We start from the raw sequence: 25,149 nt of genomic DNA on the forward strand, positions 1-25,149 counted from the left end.
TCGTGCTTTGCATCATTTTTTATTGATAAAGAATAAACTGTTTTAATGCACTTGTATTACTTGTTTACCATTAGAGACGGCACAATGCCAAGCAAACTCAAATACAGGAGAAACAGCATTATAGTAAGATCTTATTCCACCACAGTCGCACGCTATTTAAAAAGCTCCGTGATGCAGGTCAAATATATTAACAGGATGTTTCATGAGTGCCATTACCTTAATTTTGTTTTTACAAACTGTGTTGAGCAAGAGAGATAGTAGTGAAAAACATGAAATCACATATACGTATCAGGGTCTAATAATAGACACATATATAAAAAACATTGATGATTGGCATGTGACAGAGTCACAATGCTGCCCAGTTATCCAACAGATGCCAGGATGACATCGACCACGTTCTCATCTGTACTCCTAACGGTCACCTGCATAGTGACCCCATCAGCCAGAGCCAGCCGCGCCCTTACCAGCACGTCATGACCTCCCCTGAAAACACCTTTAGAAAGACATTAACATCATCAGTCCAAATACATCACCAACATTAAAGAAATAAAGCTTTGAGTAAAAATTAAACCAGCACTCTGAACTTTGTAGTCAAACTGTTACAAGACCACAAAAGCAAGGTTATCGTTACTAAATGACAAACTGTACGTACCAGCTAAGAACAAAACGTGCGAGTTCTTGTTTTCAGGGACTTTGTCGGAGCGTTCGCATGGCTGCATGCCTAAGAAGGTGATGATGTTATTTACAGCCTCTGTAAAGAGAAATATTCAATTATGTTAATGCAGCCACCAAACATCAAATGACTGATATTCTTTTATAATTAAAGGTGCAGTGTGTAAATTTTAGTGGCATCTAGTGGTGAGGTTGCAAATTGCAACCAACAGCTCGCTTCACAGCTCACCCCTCGCTTTTGAAACGCATAGAGAAGCTACGGTAGCCGACACAGGACAAACACGTCATCGTTGGAGACAACTTAATAAAAAAGTTTGCCCGTTAAGAGCTTCTGTAGAAACATGACGGCACAAAATGGCGACTTCCATGTAAGGGGACCCTCTGTGTATGTAGATAAAAATGTCTCATTCTAAGGTTATAAAAACATAACGGTTCATTATAAAAGGTCTTTATACACCCCTGATCATATAGTTTTGTATATTATTTTGCATTTCTTTCAAGAGATCCTTCTAAAAATTACACACTGCACCTTTAAAGTAACTTTGACATTATATCCATCAAACGTACCATCTAGAGTTCTGACCGTAGACAGAGCGAATGTCTCTTCCTTCTCAAACTCATCACCAATCTCTTCCCATGCCGCACCAAAGTTGGGCTTTAATACCTTCTGTATGTGGTCAGCTACCGTTACTTCTAAATCTTCCAGCTTAGAGGGGAAATCAAAAGATTGGGTCAGCTCAAGTTCTTGTATTTGTTTTTATATCTTAAGGTACTTCAAAATTCACATACCACATATTCATCATCATAACCATCATCGTCAGGGTCTCCTGTGTTCGGATCGCAGTCCCTGACCAGATATTTCATCGTACAGCTGAATGTGCACGAGACTAAAATACAAACAATTACTTTCAAAATTAAAACGATGTTCCAGGTTAAATTTAAGTTAATATTTGTAACACACACATAATGGGACATCCACACCAAGTTTATGTTTAAAAGCATTTCTGACCTGCTGTGGGATCGTCCTCCGGTAACCGCACCAGACTGTAACAGGAGCCCGGCTGGCTGTACGGAAGGTTGGCGGCGGGTACGTAATGCAGCACCTCGTATGCTTCTGAAGGCTCCATCTGAACCATAACCCGCTGCAGCAGCTGATCGTTGAGCGTGTTTGTGCAGTCGAACTGGAAGACCATGTGACTTGCGAAGGTGTGTTTGATGCAACGCACCACATACTCGGTCTCTGCCTCTGTAAGCTGAACCGGCTCGGACGATTTGAACAGCGGTCCCAGGCCTTGGAATTCTGAGATGGCTGCAAGTTGCTCTGAGAAGACAAAATAAAGGAAGTTGTCGTTAATAGGGAATGCTGCTGAACGCATATGATGCGCTGACTGATGTGGAAATCAACTCTGCTCACCTTGATAGATGTCTTGGCGTGAAGGTGCGAGCTTTTCAGGAAGCTTGCTTGTTGCCACGGGTGCGATTTCTGACAAACAGAAGAAAAATGAAAGTAAACTTGCGAAATTAAACTTTATGACATGGGATGGCTACTATCAAATAAAAAGACACAACGTTAAAAAGTATGAAAACAATTAGCACTGATATGGATTGTGTTAAAAATGCAATGTGGGACTTTTAGAAGGATCTCTTGACAGAAATGCAATATAATATACATAACTATATTATCAGTGACCTTACATAATGAACTGTATTGCTTTTATTACTTTAGAATGAGACGTTTTTATCTCCATACATCATGGGTCCTCTTACATGGAAGTCGGCATCAAGTTTCTACAGTAGCCCTAAATGCGTGTTTTGTCTCTACATTAGCCCTTACTTTGTGTTTCGCAAAGGACATGTGACCTTTGGACTGAGCCGTTGGTTGCAATTCACAGTCTCACCTCTAGATGCTGCTAAATCTCCCTTACCGCACCTTCTAGTTACTGATCTCTGGCTCATAGCCAGATTTTTTATGGCAATATGGCGGCACACAAATACCTGTTTTCTGCTCGGTGATGGGTGCCGTTGCCAAGGGAACGGTCTTCATGTCAAACGGTTTCTCAGTCGGCTCCAGTGTGTACTGATGGAGAGATTTCTCCAGTCCAGGAACGGATACAGAGAGACCTGTGATAAAAAACATACATTATTTTCTGAACATGCAGCATTTAAAGTAAAAAGTCTTTATTTTATTATTTTCTTTTTTATTTTATTATTTTCTAATTTTAACCAGCCGCGTTTGAAGCGTCAAATTCGCGTGTACCGTGTCTAATATGCCGCTTGAACATTTTTAATTTACTGGCTTCACGTGAAATTCTAGTCATTGAAACATTCAAAAAATGTGCATCATGGGGGGCTTCTGCGACTCCGCTCGCTTCCTGTAATCACGTCACTACTAGAGCAAGCTCCTGATTGGTTAACATAGTGCGTTTTTCCGCCAAAGTTAAAATTTTTTAACTCGTGCGTTTGCCGCGGCAACGCTCAATTCGCGCGACCTAGACGTGTGAATGAGGCGGAATCGCGTCTACGCTTAACACCTCATTCTTGCTGCGAGACCTCCAGACAAAAGTCAACGCATCTTTACATTGACTTAACGCTGAAATCACTTCGCTTGACGCCTCTACCGCGGCTGGTCTGAATGCAGCACGAGTCCGTCTGACATAATTTTGGGGGACTCTAAATGGATTCTGCCAACAAATCACAAGCCAATATAAGCTAGCCTGAGGCCGAGATTAAGCAGATTTGAAGTGAAAGTATTGGATTAACGCATAATACGTGCCGAGAGCAAAAATAAATCAATATCATTTATCTCCGTTTTGACGGTGGTGGCGTTTATCGGCTTTTGCATCTGAGCTTTTCATGTATTTTTTATGTTTTCACAGAAAAAAAATTTAGCAGGTTTACTTCAATAAGACACTCTTTTGACACAAGGAAGCTAGAGTATCTTTTCATAATATATTGTCTAAAGAAAAACATTTATTCGTTATATGACCCCTTCAAAATAACACAAAAAAATCATTCACCCATGTCGACTAGGGGTAAAAACTGATACTCGTGAGTATTGTGTGATATTTTGTTTAAAAGTATTGTATTGATAAAAAGGCACAATATTGATTTAAAAATGATACAAGATTCATGCCAGTTGATTTGTTTGAAGTTTACATCCCGACCACTAGATGGCATTCTTCTCATCTCTAAACTTAGTGACAGGAAGTACTATATGGGTGCACCAATTTTTAGTTTTTTGCTAAGGTTTGCATATGGTGGTTTCTTTCCTAAACCAATATCCCATTATATCCCCAAAATAGCAAAATTGCACCATATATCGCCACACGTCACTATGTATCGCCTCCGAGTAGCAACTTTCTGATCTCTCTGATACAGCCAATACGGAAGTGACTTAGACCCACGGAAGATCCCATAAAACCACTATGTTAAAAATTGTTGGTTATCCGCGAGAGATGTGCGGTGACACGATGCCAAGATGGCGAGTACTATTGGTTTCAAAAAAGCTAATCACAAACCTATGGGTGATGTCACAGACACTACGTCCATATTTTTTACAGTCTATGATCGCAACACATCGCAAGATTCTTGACGATACACAGCCATAATGTCAACTACATCAGATTAGATTCCAGACATAATTAAAATCTTTAACAAAAACTTATCATAATCTTTTATCATCCATAAACTTTTACCATTGAAGATGTAAGCTGCATTCAGGGCCTTCTGCTTCTGCTGGAGAACATTCATGTAGAACGTCGCTCTGTCTCTCACCTCATCATCACTGTCCACCATACACCTGCCAAACACAAAGTTAAGACTGTATTCTTCAACTTGTCTTTCTGAAAGCTGGCTTTTGTGTAATAATGTCAGTGAAGGCCTACCTCTGCATCAGGACTAACACGCTGGGCAGCAGGTCATCATTTTGAGCCCCAAACTTGGCCAAAGCGCTGACGGCAGCTTTGAAGAAAACGTGATAGGTTGAGCCAAAGCAGAATAATGCTTTCTAACACAGCTTCGCTTAGTATTTATAGAGCCAGATTAACTCTGCTTAAAATTAAACTGCATTTAATATTGTATTACCAACACAGTACATCCAAATTAAGAACTCACCCGCCCGCACTGCCTCGCTCTCCAGCACCACTCGGTTGAAGATGAAGCGGATATATTTGGAAGGGGTGGGGGTACGGGGACCTTCCTTCCCCAGCATGTGGAGGATCTTAGTGGCCAGGACGGTGTGCTCGCAGTCCTCGATGAATTCACACAGGTGGGCCAGGCCCGTCTCCTTACTTTCTGGGTTCTCCTCGATGATGCTGATGATGCAGTCCACAATGGCTCGCTTGTACTCAAAACCACCCTGGAAAAGTAAAAAAAAAATTTTTAAACTGGCACAGTAACTGCAAAAAGTATGGAATGCCCCTAAATGAACTTACATCATCTCTCAACATGTTGGATAGGAAGTTCATCATCACGCTGTGCTTCCTGGGATACTTTTGGCACAGGGCACTGATCGCCTGGACCACCACCACCTTGAACACAAATACAGCTGTCCATTAGGCAAAAATTATCACATAAACGTGTCATTGAAATATTTAGGATAGAGCAGTAATGCATTTAAACATGCAGCAGACTTAAGATCATAAACGAAAATCAAATTTAATTGATCAAAGTTAAAATACCTTGAACTCATCAGAGATCTCTGAAACAAAGGAGGAGATCTGCTTCATGAGGCGGTCCACGCTGCTCTCGCTGCCGGTTTTCAGCAGGGTGGTGATGGCCAGGGTGGCGATGCTGCGGTTGGAGTCGGTGATCAGGTTCTCTAGGTCCAGATTGCATGCGGTCACGGCTGATGGGTGCTTCATGGCCACCTGCGTGAGCACAGGGAGAGGCGTTTTTTCTCATAATAAAAATTAAGTATAGAATAAAAGTGATTGCTGCCCCCCGTGGCAGGTGGTGATAGGTAAAACTAACTGACTAACCTTATTAAGGGTCCGTACAGCTGCGTATCGCAGGGCTGCTTTGGGTGAGCTGCAAAAGAGCTGGAGAACTACAAAGAAAGACAAAATCTATTTCAATATATTTGTAACAAAAAGCTGAAATAGAAGAGTGTGTATGAGACTAACCGGAGACGGCAGGTGCCAGCTCACGGGCGGTACAGTTGGGCATGTGGACAATGGCGGACGCAGCTTCATAAACCACCATCTCATGTTTGTTTCTCAAGCAGCTCTCAATGAAGTCAAACAGTGGGCTGTCATGTCTGTTAAAGCAATGTACAGCGTTAATCTATATGATGGTCCAAAGATGCCCGAAAATGGTTGATGACGTACCCTCCTTCAGTTTCTTCCAGCAGTTTACTGGCGATACGGATCATCATGCAATAAGCGAATGGAGACTTAAGGCCAGACTTAGTGAATTTATTCAGCATCTTGGTCACAGCCAGACGGTCATTCTTCCTCAGATGATACAGAAGACCCAATGCATGGTACTATGGAGAGAAACATCTCATCGTATTAGAGACAGAAAGACTGACGGTCAGAAAACAAAGCAGCAGTTGCAAACATCTCACCAACCTGGACCATGATGTTATCGCTTGAAGCGGCCTCCTGAGCTTCATTAACCCAGCGTTTTACAACGTCAAAGCTCATTTTCACCATATGCAGTGAAGAAGAGAAAAACAAATTCAATTTTACTATAAGAAAACAACTGAGCATTTTTCATGGCACATGTGTAAATTAAAAGGAAAGTATGCAATTTCGTTATTATAATATTTTCCCTCATCCCAGTTTATTGTGCCATAAGATTGTAATTATAAGATAGTGTCTATTTATTGTGGTTTATTTGTGTGGTCTGATGTAAAGCTGGAAGTGTAGTTTACAATTAAGCACAGCCTCGCAAAGCATACTTCATATAGGCACTGGATGCGTGTAATACTTCACCAGGCCTATAGGGGCAGATAAGTAGTGATGGTCGTTTTCGAAACACTGCTTCATGAGGCTTCGAAACATTTACAAATCTTTTGTTTCGAATCAGTGGTTAGGAGAGTGTTTCAAACTGGCCCAAGTCACGTGATTTTAGCAAACGAGGCTTCATTACGTCATAACTGTTTCGAAACGTTTCGAAAATCCGATGGTTCACCACTAGGGGGAGTTGATCACATGACCAGTGTCTATGTTTAGGTGAACTCGGGTCAGTTTTATTATGCAAGTTCATAAAACATTTATCCTTCTGACTAATAACACTGCCATTTTGTCTACTTTTTGTTTATAGACAGATTTAATGACAAAAAAGGGCATAATTAAAAGGGTAGTTAGTTTTAACCATTTGTTTGCCCTAAATAAAGCTAAAAACACATAATACACTTTTAACTATGTCTTAATAGTAACTTAACTTAATAACTATGTTAAATAGTTTTTTAATAAATAAATTTAATATTTTAATAAAAATCTTGCTATTATTTTGTTCAAAAAAGTGTAAAATGTTTGGACAAATCTGCTTTTACACTATTTTGACCAGCAGGGGTCGCCAGCGTGTGTGGGTTTCGAACTGCTTCGAAAAACTGAATCAATTTTTCAAGCAATTGTTTCAATTGATTCGAAGCTTCGAAAAGCTTCGTTTCTCCCATCACTACAGATAAGTAGGTCTAAAGGGGTGACGCCACAAATTATATTCGATTATATAAACTAATTAAGAAAAATAAATGCGCATGTGCGACCTGCGCCTACAAATACTGTGGACCATGTGTGCAGTACAGAAATTTGCGTCACATGCACTGTATGCTGACTAGGGCTTTCAAATGACTAATCGCAATTAATGGCATACAAAATAAAAGTTTATGTGTGTGCAGTTATTATGTTTATAAAAACCTACCAACACATGTGTGTATTTATTTTATATTATATATATTTCTTAAATAAATAAATAAGGAATTTTCTTAAATTATACATCCCTGCGTGAATTTTGTTATATAAATAATAATTACAAACAGTACACACAATTAATAATAGATTATTCAAAAACAAACTTTTATTTTGTATGCGATTAATCGCGATTAACCTTTTGAAATAATGCTGTCCCTGTACATGTAAAAAGTGAACTAGGGGTGGGCAATAAACCAGTAGGTTTTATTGAGCTCATAAGCATTTTTGACGCTTTATTGCCCTTAACCCATTAACTGGTGCTGTCCTGTGAGCGGGACACCTAAGTTTACTTCAATATTTTTATATGTAAATGTTAATCCATTACGACAAACTATATATATTGTTATAAATTGTTGGAAAGGTCTAAGTATGTAGTTTAGGCAGTAATAATAATAATGCAGTAACTGTAATTTATTCATTTGTGACAAGAGCTCCAACCCAACACAAACCTCTTTTTTTTGATAATTTTATGTATTAAAAATAATACTATATTGCATTTTTATTTATTACAAATAAATGTAAACTGCTACAAAAAAAAAAAAAAAAAAAAATTATATATATATATATATATATATATTCACCACCAGACACTTCCGTAAAAAAACTTTAAAGTGTCTTCTTTAATACAAAACGAAAATTAGGCTTCTACACCAAAAAAATGCCAGAGTTATATGAATTTGAAGATGTTTATCACCTTTTCACCCCCCCCCCCACACACACAAAAAGGGCTGCGCCAGTTAAAAGGTTAAATACACACGTGTCAAATTTCCTGTTTTTCCAAGTATCCTCATAAACATAGCCATTTAGGTCTTAAAGGCGGGGTGCATGAATTCTGAAAGCCAATGTTGACATTTGAAATCACCTAAACAAACACGCCCCTTCCCCAAATAGAATCTGGACCTTCTTTTGATAGACCCGCCCCACACATACCCAACCCAGGCAACGATGTCGGTTAGCAGACACGACCCTTACTGCTGATTGGCTACAAGTGTGTTTTGGTACTCAGCCCGACTCCCTTTTCCAAAGTGTTTTTCAAAAATCATGCACCCCGCCCTTAAGAGAAAGGAAACAGCTAAAAATATTATGGTATGTAAAAGATTTTAACATAAAAAACTCCACCATGATGCCAAAAATATAAAAGGAATTATTTAAGCGATAAGATTTTGGCAATATCGCCAACACCTAAAATTAACTCTATGCAGGCCTTAAAGGAACACTCCACTTTTTTTTGAAAATATGCTTATTTTCCAGCTCGCCTAGAGTTAAACATTTCATTTTTACCGTTTTGGAATCCATTCAGCCGATCTCCAGGTCTGGCGGTACCACTTTTAGCATAGCTTAGCATAATCCATTGAATCTAATTAGACCATTAGCATTGCACTAAAAAATAACCAAAGAGTTTGGATATTTTTCCTATTTAAAACATGACTCTTCTGTAGTTACATCGTGTACTAAGACTTTTTGTATGGGGGAAATGCAAGGAGGGAGTGTTTTGGGCAAACCTGTACAGAATGATATCAGCATTTTTATTTAAGAAAAAACAAAAAACACACTTCACCCTTAAACAATCAAAAGGATTATGATCTTACCAGTGAAGAGACCAGAGCAGAGCTGGAAACACTGGGCACTTTATCCACTATGGCTTGTTTCATGTATCTTTCAATAGCTTGCAGCATGGTAGTCTGGTAGAAAAGATAAGAAGTCAAAATTACAAAACCAGCATACCGGGACCATTGCTGGAGAAGACACGACTCGATGTGGTTGATTATGACAGATGATCTCTCCAATGTCATTTACATATTGTTTTGTGATTACTGATCGCAAATTAAGTATCATGTACACAGACACACCGCAGAAAAGCACACAGTTAGGACTCACATCAGTGATCCTGCACAAAGCTCGGATGGCTGGGCCTCTGTACACATCCTCCTTACCAGTCATGTCCTTAGTCAGGCTGAGATACAAACAAGTCACATTTATCAGTGTCTTTCTCATGCTTTTAATTTATGTTTGGATAAAAAAACAATAAAAAGCCTATTCTGGTACGACAAAGCTACAGGGAAGGATTATGAAGAAGAGCTCACCTGCTGGTAACAATGATCACATCCTCTGAGATGTTAGCCATCTCCTTTATGGTCAGGTAACACATCCTCCTCAGGGTTTGCTACAATTTGAACCAAAAACATAATTTCAGCTTTTGGCAAATAGTTGATAACCCCCCATCATTACCTTTAAATTGGCAGTGATGTTATAATAACATTAAATCAGCAATAAATAAACTTTCTTACATCATTAGACTGGAAGAGTCTTGTCATGGCAAAGAAGGCTTCAGTAGCCTCTGTGGTACCAAAATGTTCACCCTGCAAAATAAAACAGGTGCTTTCACAATAACGAAATGAATGCTTTAATGCTGGTTGAAATGCTGAATATACAGAATTGTAATGCCTACAGCTATGTTAAAAGCAACGGGTCACTGACCTGGTTGAGCAGGTAAATGATCTTTGTCAAGATGTGCAGACATCTTCTTGGATTGATGGGCGTCTCGTTGAAGATCCGAGCCTTCGACACAAACACTCAATGTCATGTACGGTGCTAAAGAGACTTGCTTATGAATCTTAAAATTTAGGGTGACCATACGTGCCATTCTTCCCAGATGCATCCTGGCCAGGATTTCGGGTTCGCCTTCCAGAAGTCGTAATTTTCAACCGCATACGTCATAGATGATTATTATTACAGAAAAGCAACCATTACATTTTAAGGTAAGAATGAAACTACAATTGTATGTATTATGTTTTTAACTGAATGGCGTATGCTGTCAACAAATATGACTTCCGGAAGACGCACCGAAATCCTGGCCAGGACGCGTCCGGGAAGAATGTCACGTATGGTCACCCTATAAAATTAACTCATTTTAGATTGAGACGCATGAAGCTCACCTCCTGCAGTACAGCACTTTTCTCCAGATGTTGAAAAGGGTTCGAGCCACTTCCTAAAACATCAGAACAGAGCTGTCAATCATCCAAGGCAGTGCTTCCCAATCTTGGTCCTCGAGCACCTTCTCCAAAGGTTTTAGATGTTTCCTTCTTTAACACACCTGATTTAACTCATCAGCTTGTTAGGAAGACATGTTAACCATTTTGAAAGGAAGCTGATAAGTTGAATCAGGTGTTTTAAATAAGGAGCCATCTAAAACGTTTTGTGAGGGGGTGCTCGAGGACCAGGATTGGGAAGCACTGATCTAAGGTACATGCCTTTATTCACATTTAATACAAATTAAGTCATGTACTTTATGACATTTTAGTCAGGACAACATCATCTAAAATTACAAAATCAGCAGAATTAGTCGCAAATGAAAAATGTATGAAAAACTAAAAAGTAAGTGTCTTAAAGACTATGCTGATATAACAGGAGAGAAATGAAGCGATACGTGGCTTTTTCACTGCTGCCTTTAAGCCACGTTTAATTAAACGTGTAAATAACATGGAAAATATAAAACAAATAATTAAATGTAGGGAGAAGACGAAGTAAATCTTCATTGATATGTTTTGAAATAAAAAGACGAACATGTAAATACAGGCTAGCATATTAGCTTCGTAGCCTTACAATAACTTAAAACACAATGTATTGTTTACTGTTGGTATAAAACTAGTACTGATTAATTTTTAGCAAAAAATAAGCCAAGTAATAAAAATGAGACATGCAGATATAAATTTTGTGTAAAAAATAATGATTAGAAGATGCAGTCGCTATGGCCTGCAGACGCTCTTCCGTAGCAAAACAGTCAACGTACGTTGTTAAATTAAGCTATTTGTTATAAGATATTATTTGTATAATATGCCAGCATAGATTTAATTTTAATCTTACCGGACTCCTCGTCCTTCTTGTCAAACTTCTTGATCATTTTGCGGAATGTTTGAGAGCAGTGAACGAGATGATCAGACAGTCATCCACACTCTTTTCCTCCACGTCAACTAGTGTGACGTAAGCCGTGAGCTGGCGGAGGTGAAGATGGCGACCACCTGGACAACACTTCAAATTAAAAGTCTAAATTTAAAAGTCTAAAAGACGCGTATTTTTTTTTAATTAAGAGGATGGGCACTGAGGAACAGTTCGAGACGAATGCTGATTATTTTTCATGTTTGTATTTATATTTACATTTTTATTTCTCTACATATATTTATACCACATTCAAATGTTTTAATAGTAATATTTTATTATACTTAAATGTTAATATTGTTTTTTTACAGTAGACCAGCCATTAAAATATCAATGATCTTATGTGGTCTTATATATTATGTAAAACATATATTTTCCAATTTTCAAAAAAAAAAGATATTTTAATATGACACAAATTAACAAACTTGGATGAGGACTGCGCAAGACATTTATTTGTTTATTTGTTAAAGAAATTCAACCGGACATTGTATTTTAATCTGCATTTATTTATTAAACGAAAAAATAATTATTTGCAGTACAAAAATATTCGACTGTCAGTCTGATCAACCCAAAGGTTTCAGAACTTTTTTACCACTTCAGTTGTGTATCTTAGTAGATAAAGACCAGTCATTTTTCAATAATAAGTGAACTTTCATTTCATATTCCCCGTGACAATACGTATGCATTGCTGAATTTTGCTGTATTATTGTTTTCATATGTTAGGCTATATCAACCTCAATACCTCAATTTTAAACATTCTTTACATTTTCACATTTCTTCTTAAAACCTCACAAGTAATTAATTAATATTTATCCTATTTCTTTTAACCAATCGTTCAAAACTGCTATTAAAAACAAAAAAAATCCAATAAAACTCTCATTTTCAATTCCCTGTTAATTAATGTTCAGTATTGCTAATGCAACCAGAAACGTTTATTACAATATTAAAGTGGAGATAACATGCCTCCGTTGGTAACAAAAACATACTGAGTCAGAGACACTAATAAACAGTTCATTTTCTCTTCCCGATCTGCGCCAAGAGGCGCGCGTTGTCGTCTGCCTTCGCGCGCAGGTTTTTGGCTTTTGCGATGTCAAAGAGGATGTTCATGATATTGGTGGGGACATCGAGGGACAGGGTGACCTGACTGCGTCGATCGCTCTTCGCGCTGTTGCGGTACAGTTTACTCCTCAGCTGCGTCTGGCTCAGGTATCTGTATTTGGACGCGGGCACCGTTCTCCTCTCGCGCGGCTCCTCGGAGGACTTGTATAGGAGGTTTAAAATGTCCAGCAGGGAGTTTGTAGGCTGGCCACCGTTGTGGGAGAGCCCCTCGCTGCAGAGAAAGTTGGACTCGGGGTCGTACGTTGGTATGCAGAGACTGGAAACGGGTGCGCAAAGAAGTGCCAGAGCGAAGACGGTCCGCGCGAGCCACATGGTTTTGCCCTGTTGAACAAAGACGTGAATATGTTTACTATACGTTCCTTTAATGTTTAGCCTACTCTAGCTCTTATAAAAATTATTCATAATTTAATTATTGTAAGAGATAGAGTGTTGTAACCATGTGCTTTGCGGATTGTTTATTAGTTTGCACTAGTTTTACAGATATCATGTTCGTTCCTGTAGTGAGACAACGATAAATGTATGGTTATTATGGTTTTAGCTACAAATACCATAGCAAAGTTATGGAGTAAAACCATTTATTTTAACTATAAAGTGTAGTTTTTTGCTTTGCCATTGTTTTACTCCAATATATAGTGAGAAACATTTTTCTTTTTTTGCTACTTTTTGTATTAGTTTCCAAGACTAAAGATGAACTTCGTGCGTAATGTGTTACTTCATTCAAAACTTTCGTTAGCAAACTTTATAAAATTAAGATGTTTTGGCATGCATTTACGCACGGAAGGATAGCACTAAAAAGTGCATGGTTGCCCAAAAGTACACACAAAGATCTTACCTGCACCGTTTGGATGAGGAGAGCTGAGAGGTGAAGCACTGTTGGGACCACCAGAACTTTGAATCCAAAGTGTTATTAAAAAGGCAAGCAACTCAACTTACTGTCGCACTGAATCATAAGACCGATTTAATAGCTTTGATATCTCCCTGGCTACTCATATACACAGCTTTAATATCCGCGTGGACTGTTTGCCCATTGGACGTGGATTTATTTAGTATAAGTCCAATTACGCCGCAGTCGTACGCCAGCAACAACGTCATATGTCTGTCATTTAATGGGATCCTCCCAGTAAAACGAGGCGGTGATTAATGCGCGCATGCACCGTTACCATATAAAACCGATAGCCTACTTTGTTTTTATTATTTGATGAATGTAATGAGCTATAATGGCAATGAAGCCTACAATTTATCCGACATACTGAGATGAAAACAAACATAAGCGTCATGCACGGGACATTCAGCACCATGGAGAGCTCAGACATGACGAATTATTCTGCACGCGTATGCGTTTCATTAGTTTTCAGGGTTGATAACAATTTTAAGAGTGAGTCACTCTGAAATCTACGAATAAGTTTAAGTTAAGTTAGTTTTTCCTTCCACTTTATTAATTTTCAAGTTTGGAGGCCTTATTAAGCTTGTAAACATTGTGCGTTACACTGAATGATGCCTATTCATGTTAAAGGACTTCTCATTAAATATTAAATTCAACAGGTGTAAAGCAGGTTTAAATGTAATGCGTGCTTGAATGCACTGTAAGTCATTTTGGAGTAAAGTGTCTGCCAAATGCATAAATGTAAATGCACTCAGGAATCCCCTAAGAAACACTGTAAAGGGCGTCCTGTCCTCTGACTTCTCAATATGATGTAAATTGGACTAAAGCCCATTACACGGCCCCCTATAACTAGAACATATGTAATGATCGAAAATCAAGGGGACGCACACAGCAAGCAGATTAGTTTGATATTATATGAAACAGGTAATGACAGGGAGGATACAACTGTTAAGATGAAAAGAGATTAAATCAAAAGGGGAGAAAACACAAAGACACAAAAAACTGATCATATAAGCCACCCACAAATTGCAAAACACACACACATTCTCCGCCTGCCCCCAGGAAACACTGTCCAGACACGACTCGACAAACACGGCTGAAGAAAAGCCAAAATGGCAGCATTTATGCACACCACAGAGCCAAGCTCAAAGATCACGGTCCAAAATCAGAGGTCACGATGTAAAAAATCTTCTCACGCACACACCTCCCGTCCTCCTTAAAGCAACCCATTCAAAAATACATGTTTAGTTCACTTTTATTGAATCATATATTATTTAAAAAAAGCCATTATAAACATTTCCTAACAGAGCTATAGTGCAAAATGAACCAAAGGTCAATAAAATGCCATTTTGACTAGGCCATGAATACAATTTATTATTATTATTATTTTTATTATAAGGGACAGTTCACCCAAAAAGGAAAATTCTTGCGTCATATGAGGTTGAACGGTAATGACAGAATTGTTATTTTTGGGTGAATTACCCCATTAATAGTGCATTTTATTCTTGAAATCATGACCTCGGTGAACAAGCATAGAAAAACAGTAGTCATTGTAGAATGTGTATCACTAAAACAGTGCAAAATGATGTGTTATAAACAATGTAAATTAAAAGAAAATGTAAAAGACAATTTTTTCTCGAATATGCAGTTTTGATAACTGATATACATATAATATAACAAAATGTGCAAAAATATTATTTAAGTGAAATAAATGTTATTTTACAATAAAATTTAGCTGTTAATAGCATGCTTTTCCTCTTCAGGATCCAGAATCTGTAAAAAAAAGAAAATTATAATGGGAATTAATTAACATGTAAAACTTCAGTGCCATCATCTGTAAAAGATGATCCATACTTTAGATCCTGTTTAGTGTATTGTGTGCTTTCAAAAAAAAGGTCCCTAGATGCCACTGGGTCAGTAAAGGTCCTAATATGTACAAATATGGATACGTTTGGTACCAGGTACTTATATGAACTCTTTAGGTGCAAAGCTGTACTTTTTGCCCCAGTGACAGCTAGGGACCATTTTTCCTGACAGTGTTTTTTTGTCTCTTTACCTCTCCTACCCAGAACACATCGACCCTCACAATCCTGTTTGGATTTGAAGCGATTTCTATTTCCCCCACAGCCACCGTACACGAAGGGACGACACTCTCCTGAATTTGCGTAGTAGTACCAGAGCAGGACATATTCGGTGCAAAGTCCCTCAGACATGGGTTCAAGGCACAGATCTGTGGCTGGGTCTGCATTCAGTGTAGGAAGCATTACAAAATCAATTTTAAGTCGCTTAGCATTATTTAAAGGTGCAATGTGTAACTTTTAAAAGGATCTCTTGACAGAAAAGCAATATAATATACACAACTATATTATCAGTGGTGTATAAAGAACTGGATTGTTTTTATTACACCTTACATGAAAGTTGCTGCCATGTTTCTACAGTAGCCCTAAAAGCACGTTTTGTCCCTACGTTGTCTTAAGGGGGTCGCACACCGGATGTGCAGCTCAGCGAAGCGCCGTGCTAAAAAATTGAACACATGAGTTTTCTATGAGTACGCACACCGGCGCAAACAGGTGGCGCCTGTCCACGGCGTTCAGCTACGACTCGGGAAGTTGCTCAAATCCCTGTCGCACCACAGAGCGCCACTCACATAGTTTAACATTAAATAACATCATATTTGTCCCAAATCTTTAGCGATTAACATTGGCAGCTAACATATATTTTTTCTTTTTGAAGTAGACGGTATCTGATTAAGCTTGTGCTATTTAATGTACACTTTCGGTGTACAAAAGCTCAGAGTTGTCCTAGATGCGACTCGACGCTGCGTGTCCGGTGTGCGACCCCCTTTAGGTGACGACATGTTTGTCCTGTGGCAGCTACCATAGCTTACCTTTTCGTTTCGAAATTGAGGTTGGTTGCGATCCGCAAACTCACAACTTGACGTAGCTAAAAAACTTACACTGGACCTTTAACAATTTGACTACACAGACTGGGTTGCTTTAGATATGGCTGTAAGCTATTGATGTCCATGTGCCACTTTAACTCTTTCCCTGCCATTGACAAGATATCTCATGTGCATTAAAAAAGTGTTACTGATGAGGTTTTAGGGTTATCTGTAATACTGCGATTATCCAGTAGATGGCTAGATTCCCTAATTTTAAAAAAAACGGAAGCAAAAAATGTATTTGTTAATTTTACACTGCGTTTATGTTTTGATAATCGTTCTGAATCTGGTCTCCAACCAAATTCCTTTACAAAAATGCAATTATTTCAGCTTTTTTGCTAAAAAATTATTTTTTTAAGAAAAATACCCATATTTAAGAGTTTATAAGTAGAGAAAAATAATAAAGATAGGATGAAACGGTTTTTCCATTTTGTTTGTTTGAAAGCAGAGGGTCTGTTCTTTCATTTGATATATTTGTATGTTTATATATTTTATTTTAGAAGAAAATTTTCCTAGAAGTTTTTTTTTTGGAAACTTTTGTGTAAATCACAAAAATGCTGGCAGCGAATGAGTTAAGGATGGGTCATATACAGTAGAATTACTTCACAATAAAGATTACATTTTATTTTCTCTAAAATCTAATTTAAAATCTCTTTTTCTTCATATCTATAAACATATGATTTATATATAAGCATGCCTACGCACATGCACTTAAAAAGGCCTCTTTGATCCGTGGATTAATTCTGGTCTTATCTGCTTTTTCTGTCTTTTCAGCGATTCTTATTAAACTAAAACGTGACAGAAATAGACAGTGAGAAAAAAGACAATCTTGCTTGCGTCTACTGCTTTGTGCTTTGGCGCCAGGGCCATTACTGTGCACCTCTTTGGGCCATTTTCCCGGACACGTACCTGAAAATTCCACTGAAATCTTTTTTTATTCAACGTCCGGACCTAATCTCAGACTATATTGCCTATGTGAGCAGTTTGTTGCTAAATGAACTCATGAAAAGCACTTGGAGCAGCAATCAGCAGAGGACGATGTTGTCCTCTTTAACAGCGCACACACCTGTGTGGAGTGCACGTCTCTTCTTGTATTCTCCTCCATCTCTCCGTGCGTCGGCCCCTGAGTGCAATAGGGAAGCTTTGATTATATTTTATATCTATATTTAACCATTAAAACTAATTGCAGAGTGTGTTAATAGAGATAAACATAGCAGAAGTGTTTATATAAAAAGTACAGTAAAAGTATGTTTTAAGCACTGAGCCAGTCAGCAGTAAATGTGGAGAACATGCACTATAGTCCTATTTATCACCGGCTTTTATGGATAGGGTTTTATAGACTAGACAGTTCAAACTTAAGATGGTCTGTGGGTCTAGGCTGATTTTAGTTTTTAGTTTTGAGCTAAACACTAGCTTGGCCAGGTTGGGAGAGCTATTCCATCCATGTCATTAACATTAAAAGTATAAATCTGCATAGCCTGTAGTATGTCTTAGATCTTAAAATACATATTTCTGGCAGCCATGGTCTGATTGTAATAGCAGATTTTTCCAAGTGATATACACCCCGTGTGACACGGTGGCTTAAAATAACACAAAGAAGTCTCCGATGATCCACTAGACCATGCAGAACCTCTGTGCCTGACATCGTATCTATTTCCTGTAAGCATTTCCTGTTTTTCAGCATGTCGAGGAGAAGCGAATAATGCTTATGGATGAATGAACATATCTGCCAGATCTCAACATAATAAGATCAGCTTCTATGACTAATGCTCACAGAATGCTGTAACATTGCATTATTTACAGTTTCTAATATAACTTTACTACGGTAAATTACAACACATAGACTCATTGTTAATATAAGAGGATGAAATTTCACGAGATAGACAATTTCGGCCCTTTTAATCTCCCCATCTAGACCTTATAATTAGAGATGTACTGGTATATCGACCAATAATCGGCATTGGCCAATAAAAGCCATTTTTTGCCCTATCCGCTAATATTTTAAATACAACCGATAGTCATGGCTGATATATCCTGTCAATCAAAAGAGAACAGGAAAATGCATGAATTTGAGCTTTGTGCATAGAAAATGTAAAGAAACATCACTAGTTTAAAGTTTAATATTAATGGTCATTTAGACTTAATGCAAGTTAATAACCACCAAACTAATCAGTATCGGCAGATATCAGTCTGAATAATCAGCTACGGGTGAATTATATATTAATTATATCGGTGCATCTCTACTTATAATATAACTAGTGCTGGGCAAAGATGAATTGCGATTAATCGCATACAAAATTAAAATTATTTTTTGCATAATATACACTTACCTAAAGGATTATTAGGAACACCTGTACAATTTCTCATTAATGCAATTATCTAATCAACCAATCGCATGGCAGTTGCTTCAATGCATTTAGGGGTGTAGTTCTGGTCAAGACTGCTGAATCTCCTGAACTCCAAACTGAATGTCAGAATGAGAAAAAAAAGTTGATTTAAGCAATTTTGAGCGTGGCATGTTTGTTGGTGCCAGACGGGCCGGTCTGAGTATTTCACAATCTGCTCAGTTACTGGGATTTTCACGCACAACCATTTCTAGGGTTTACAAAGAATGGTGTGAAAAGGGAAAAACATCCAGTATGTGGCAGTCCTGTGGGCGAACATGCCTTGTTAATGCTAGAGGTCAGAGGAGAATGGGCCGAATGATTCAAGCTGATAGAAAAGCAACTCGTTACAACCGAGGTATGCAGCAAAGCATTTGTGAAGCCACAACACGCACAACCTTGAAGCGGATGGGCTACAATAGCAGAAGACCCCACCGGGTACCACTACAAATAGGAAAAAGAGGCTACAATTTGCACGAGCTCACCAAAATTGGACAGTTGAAGAAAAATGTTGCCTGGTCTGATGAGTCTCGATTTCTGTTGAGACATTCAGATGGTAGAGTCAGAATTTGGCGTATACAGAATGAGAATATGGATCCATCATGCCTTGTTACCACTGTGCAGGCTGGTGGTGGTGTAATGGTGTGCCAATTGGGCATCGTTTAAATGTCACGGCCTAGCTGAGCATTGTTTCTGACCATGTCCATCCCTTTATGACCACACATCCTCTGATGGCTACTTCCAGCAGGATAATGCACCATGTCAGAAAGCTCGAATCATTTCAAATTGGTTTCTTGAACATGACAATGAGTTCACTGTACTAAAATGGCCCCCACAGTCCATAGATCTCAACCCAATTGAGCATCTTTGGGATGTGGTGGAACGGGAGCTTCATGCCCTGGATGTGCATCCCACAAATCTCCATCAACTGCAAGAAGCTATCCTGTCAATATGGGCCAACATTTCTAAAGAATGCTTTCAGCACCTTGTTGACTCAATGCCACGTTAAGGCGGTTCTGAAGGCGAAAGGGGGTCAAACACAGTATTAGTATGGTGTTACTAATAATCCTTTAGGTGAGTGTATGAATGTGTGCTGTTTGTAATTATTATGTATATATAAATACACACACATTCATGTATGTATTTAAGAAACATTTATATGTGTATATATATTTATTTATATTTTTATATATTCTATATTAACAATAAAAATGAATATATAAATAAAAATGTTCTAAAAATGTATATATGTATATGTGTGTGTTTAAATATACATATTAATTAAACACAGTACACATACAGTACATATTAGGCAAAAATTCACTTTTATTTTGAATGCGATTAATCGCGATTAATCTTTGCCCAGCACTAAATATAACTAATTGGTTCAAAGCAGGAATATACTGTACTTACTTGTAATGTTACCATATGTTAATGTTGGCTCAGAATCAGAAACTTCCATATCTTCAGCCCACACTTTGGAGAGGGTTTGCATCAAAGGGTGAGGAGATTCCTCAGCAACTCTCTCGTCTCTCAGGATGCTACCTTCGTCTGGATCATTTGTATTCACCAGGAGAAGATAATTCTTACCTTTATGTAAGAACATAACATACATTTTTTTAATACATTTTATCAAATATAACATGTATGAGAATGAGTTCTCCATGAGAGCATCGAGTAAGAGAGTCCACAAGAACACAACAGATGGTGGAACTCACGAGGTCCTGAGGCCACCACAACAGGGGCGTCCAAACACATGTACTGTACCATGAGACACAAACTCACAAAAACACACACTCTTAACCACCCACACACACATGTTAATGGATCACTGTTGTGTTTTTACTTCAGTGGACAGCAGTACGAGTTAGTGGGTTCAATATTTGTACATTGTATGGGTCAAAATTATTTATTTTTTTATGCCAGAAATCCTTATGATATTAAGTAAAGATCATGTTCTATGAAGATATTTAGCCAATTTCCTAATGTAAATATATCAAAAATGTATTTATCATTAGTAATATATGTTGCTAAGGACTTCACTTGGACAACTTTATAGGCGATTTTCTCAATATCTAAATTGTTTGCATCATCAGATTCCAGACTTTCAAATAGTTGTTTTTCATCCAATCCTTACAAACAATACAACAAAGCTTATTTATTTAGCTTATAGATGATAAATCTCAATTTCAAAATTGTCCCAAATGCCCACACATGCATACTTACCACACTTCACCACCACCTCCTTTGACACTAAATCCTTCACATCTTCCACCTGAACACAAGCAAAATTAAGAAAATATCTTGCATCTAGAAATGAGCATCTGTAATTCAGCATATTAAAAGAACTATAAACATACACTGAGTCCCGGCTCGCCTTTATCTCCCTTTTTGCCCAAGGCTCCTGATTCCCCCTACATAAATATTAATAATGTTAGAGACATTGTCAATGATAGGCTGGAGGATGCAGTTATGTATCTGTAGATGCCTTATTACATCCAAGCCTCTAAGACCAGGAATTCCAGGCGGTCCTCTTTGACAGGCCTTTCCTCTGCCTCTCTTCCCCTTTTCTCCCTGGAAAGAAACAAACATCAAGCAAGCTCGGTCAGTTGCGTTAGGTCAACACTGTAGGTGTGTTTATTGGAAAGCACAGAACAAAGCTTGAGGCTACACTTTATCACTAATGTTGCCAGATCTTGCTACAAAAATAATCCAAAAAGAATTTTAATTCCTGCATACAAAAATCTCTATCCATAACCTTAAAATTACCATTAACAGTAACTCCCCAAAGTGTCTCATTAAGTTAAAAATAAAACTTGCTTATAGGGTAAGTGGATCTGGCAACTCTGCTTACCTCTGGTTTTATTATAACAAACTTGTCAATAAACACAAAAGCACACATAATTTTGTTAACCCCCCCAAAAGCTGTTGACGTACAAACAAATTCGCAGAAATGTACAAAAAGTTGAAATAGGTTATTAATAATAATATAATCACAATAGGCTACACAATATCACTAGTGTTTGCCAGATCTTGCTACAAAAAGGCCAAATTAATTAAATTTTAATTCCTTCACAATGCATATGAAAAGACCCACATTCCTATTTGTAACCTGCAACTAACCACAGTAACTTAGTTAACACCAATTTAGTTAAAAAAATGCAGAGTAAGTGGATCTGGCAACCCTAGCTGCTTACCTCTGGTTTTATTGTAACACACAATAAACACAAAATCACACAAAAAGTTGTTAATATTCCTAAAACAGCTGTTGACGTACAGTGAAAATCACAGAGATGTACCAAAAGTGACATTTGAAATAGTTTTTTTTAATTATAATATCATCACAATAGGCTACACAATATCACTAGTGTTGCCAGATCTTGCTACAAAAAAGGCTTATTCTTATTCTTATATTACAGTAACTTCATAAAGTGTCCAATTTAGTTAAAAAATGCTCAGAGTAAGTGGACCTGGCAACCCTGATTACCTCTGGTTTTATTGTAACACATTATCAGTAAACACAAAAGCACACAAAATGTTGTCAATATCCCAAAAAGGCTGTTGACGTACAGTCAAAATTGCTGAAATGTACAAAATGATACCTTTGATATAGATCATTAATAATAATACAATCACAACAGGCTACACAATATCACTAGTGTTGCCAGATCTTGCAACAAAAAAGGCCAAAATTAATTTAAAAACGATTTCAATTCCTGCACACTGCAAAGAAAAATACACAAAAAATCGCTAGCAGTAACTTGCAACTTACTGTTATATTGCAGTATGTGTCCAATTTAGTGAAAATAATGATCATAGAGTAAGTGGACCTGGCAACCCTGCTTACCTCTGGTTTTATTGTAACACACTTGTCAATAAACACAAAAGCACATAAAATGATGTCAATATCCCTCAAAATCAAAGAAATGTATAAAAATATTAATATCATCACATCAATGTTATTCATCTCCTAATATGTTACAATCCATTAAGATAATAAGCATTTGCTAATTCTTAGCATCATTTTATTTTTTATTTTTGTAAAGTACAGCTCACCTTTCCTAAAGACAGTCCAAGTGCGCATGTTTCAAACCCCTCTCCCTTCCTATCAACATCAAGAGACGCCTAATTGTGGCTAAAGGCGGCGTAAGCGCAGCGTTTGGTTTGATAGCTCGAATCTTCATCCGTGCAGAAATAGCAATGCTACCCCCTTCTCTGTACCTCAACCTCTGTTTCTCTCAGATAATTAGGGACTTGTCCTCCTCCGTGAGATTGAGATATATAGATGGCCATAATTACTGTACGCTGGCTTGACTATTTATCCGTCTCCTGGGAATCTGATGAATCACTTACAAACAGGAAAACTCAAATCTGCTCTGTATCATTCTTTGATGTGGAAAATGTAGGTAAAGAGTACCTTTGGTCCTATTTCTCCTTTGGGTCCAACTGGACCAGGCCGACCCGGAGAACCGGCAGCTCCAGGTGCACCAGAAGATCCCTTAAAACCAGCGAAACCTGGAAAACCAGTCGTCCCCTGCAGACAAATGGGTAAATACATAAAAAATACAGGCGGTACAAGGAATGGCTGAATAGCACAGTCAAACTTGCATGTCATGCTAGGTTTTGAAGTCAATGTAATGCAAAGCAAAAGACTATCTACATCCCTTCGCGGGTCGCCATTTTGTGTTGCCATGTTTCTACAGTAGCCCTAAATGGACAAACTTTCAGAGCGTTTCGTCACAATGTTATCTCAGACAAGAGGGGTGTCACGATTCTCCAATTCCTCGATTCGATTACATTTTCGATCCTAAGGTCACAATTCAATTCGATTCTCGATTTAAAAAAATTTTTAAAGACAAAAAATACTATGCCATTATTATTTATTATTATTTTATAGTTTCACATTAACATGCACATTGCGTGCTTTTCCTCACTTGGGGGTTTGTGGGCTTCAAAACTATCCCTTTTATTTAAAATATAACCCGCTGCATCTGGGCGCCTCTCTCTCTTGTGCACGTGCAGAGAGCTGCGCTTTGTCCGAAGTCAGATCACTAGGTGGTAATCCCGGCACCTCAGAGAGTTTTTTTCCCACAAGTCGACCGGACGTGACATGGGGCATCGACGATCCCATTTTTTAATTCGAAGTTCGATGTCGTGACTTAATTTTGCGACACCCTTATCAGACAATGACATGTTTGTCCTGTGGCGGCTAATGTAGCTTCTCTGTGTTTTCGAAAGGGAGGACTACACAGTTGGTTGCATTTCTTGATCTCACCACTAGATGCCGCTAAAATCTACACAGTGCACCTTTACATTTTTCACCTGTATCGCCACCTCTCTTTTAAACATAAAATTGCAGGTTATTTAAAATAAAGATTACGTGAGTTGAAGTCAAATGACATCATCAACTCGTGAATTTCACAAAAATGGTCCTTTTAAACTACAGTAGTATCAGTACAAACCTTATCTCCTTTCTGTCCAGGAGCTCCATCAAGGCCATTTTCACCACTATTGCCTTTTTCTCCCTAAATAATAACACAAACAACGAATTATTTCCCTCACCATAACATTATGGAGTGACAATGATGTGAAGAACTCTTATGTGGGGCCTGACCTTTCGTCCTGGGATGCCATTTAGTCCAGGAATGCCGTGTGCTCCGGGGTCCCCAGAGTCACCCTTTGTGTTACCGTAAAAAAGGTTCTCAGTGATGTACTTAATCCACTTTCCCTATTTTAGATGATAATTACAAAAATACCCGTTCCCCATCCAGTCCTGGGCTCCCAATACGTCCAGGGAAACCTCTGAAGCCCTGCAGGAGAACAAGTAGAGGTTGTCTGTTTAGTATGTACACACCAAAATGCATAGTTAGAGACAGATGAGATGATGTTTTTACCTTCTCTCCTTTAATTCCTGTATCACCAGGTACACCAGGATCACCTTTCTCACCCTAAACACAAGCACATTTAAAATTGGGCTTGAAACCTTAGCAAGAAAGGTTTAGAGATGATATAAATCCTCACCTGATCTCCCTTTCGACCCTGCAGGCCCATATCTCCCTTTTCACCGGCCTCACCATCCAATCCATCCCCTCCATTTCGACCCTGTGACAAACCTCAGCCCATGAGCAAGATTTGATGAAATTATCCAATACTGGGTTGTTTTAAACCATGGTTGGGTAGCAGCAACAACCCAGCATTGGGTAATTTTTAATTTTAAAATGTTATACCTTTTGGGGTACAATATTATACGCTAAGGACCTATTGTGTGTTCAGTTCAATATTTACCCAGCATGGGAT

At 38.1% G+C, this 25,149-nt stretch overlaps 3 protein-coding genes across 3 annotated transcripts in view; all 3 read right to left on the reverse strand.

The window, feature by feature from the left end:
* Positions 1–3: 3 nt before the first annotated feature.
* copg2 (COPI coat complex subunit gamma 2) lies at positions 4–11,609 on the reverse strand. The gene is made up of 23 exons (XM_055190553.2): positions 11,454–11,609; positions 10,526–10,578; positions 10,068–10,148; positions 9,878–9,949; positions 9,674–9,753; positions 9,468–9,543; positions 9,179–9,271; positions 6,243–6,329; positions 6,000–6,157; positions 5,796–5,929; positions 5,652–5,719; positions 5,352–5,540; positions 5,106–5,201; positions 4,786–5,029; positions 4,557–4,632; positions 4,368–4,471; positions 2,668–2,793; positions 2,087–2,155; positions 1,682–1,993; positions 1,462–1,559; positions 1,240–1,378; positions 653–751; positions 4–493 (listed from the first exon to the last, which is right to left on the reverse strand). Exons 1-23 carry the CDS (start codon positions 11,488–11,490, stop codon positions 363–365), a joined length of 2,622 nt encoding a protein of 873 aa, XP_055046528.2. The 5' UTR covers positions 11,491–11,609; the 3' UTR covers positions 4–362.
* Positions 11,610–12,529: 920 nt separating this feature from the next.
* On the reverse strand, positions 12,530–14,626 carry ucn3l (urocortin 3, like). Its single transcript, XM_055190556.2, has 2 exons — positions 13,477–14,626; positions 12,530–12,965 (listed from the first exon to the last, which is right to left on the reverse strand). Exon 2 carries the CDS (start codon positions 12,954–12,956, stop codon positions 12,537–12,539), a length of 420 nt encoding a protein of 139 aa, XP_055046531.1. The 5' UTR covers positions 12,957–12,965; positions 13,477–14,626; the 3' UTR covers positions 12,530–12,536.
* Positions 14,627–14,766: 140 nt separating this feature from the next.
* Positions 14,767–25,149, reverse strand: part of col7a1l (collagen type VII alpha 1-like) — a 103,360-nt gene continuing 92,977 nt past the window's right edge. Inside the window, exons 99-111 of the mRNA XM_073868386.1 lie at positions 24,874–24,954; positions 24,747–24,800; positions 24,609–24,662; positions 24,467–24,529; positions 24,315–24,377; positions 23,270–23,386; positions 21,349–21,426; positions 21,213–21,266; positions 21,079–21,127; positions 20,266–20,442; positions 17,535–17,591; positions 15,584–15,769; positions 14,767–15,300 (exon numbers count right to left, since the gene is read on the reverse strand). Coding sequence (XP_073724487.1) covers positions 15,287–15,300; positions 15,584–15,769; positions 17,535–17,591; positions 20,266–20,442; positions 21,079–21,127; positions 21,213–21,266; positions 21,349–21,426; positions 23,270–23,386; positions 24,315–24,377; positions 24,467–24,529; positions 24,609–24,662; positions 24,747–24,800; positions 24,874–24,954 — 1,047 coding nt within the window. The 3' untranslated portion in view covers positions 14,767–15,286. The remainder of the gene's footprint in view (positions 15,301–15,583; positions 15,770–17,534; positions 17,592–20,265; positions 20,443–21,078; positions 21,128–21,212; positions 21,267–21,348; positions 21,427–23,269; positions 23,387–24,314; positions 24,378–24,466; positions 24,530–24,608; positions 24,663–24,746; positions 24,801–24,873; positions 24,955–25,149) is intronic.

Source organism: Misgurnus anguillicaudatus, chromosome 1 (genome assembly GCF_027580225.2).
Source record: "Misgurnus anguillicaudatus chromosome 1, ASM2758022v2, whole genome shotgun sequence".
NCBI classification, from domain to species: domain Eukaryota; kingdom Metazoa; phylum Chordata; class Actinopteri; order Cypriniformes; family Cobitidae; genus Misgurnus; species Misgurnus anguillicaudatus.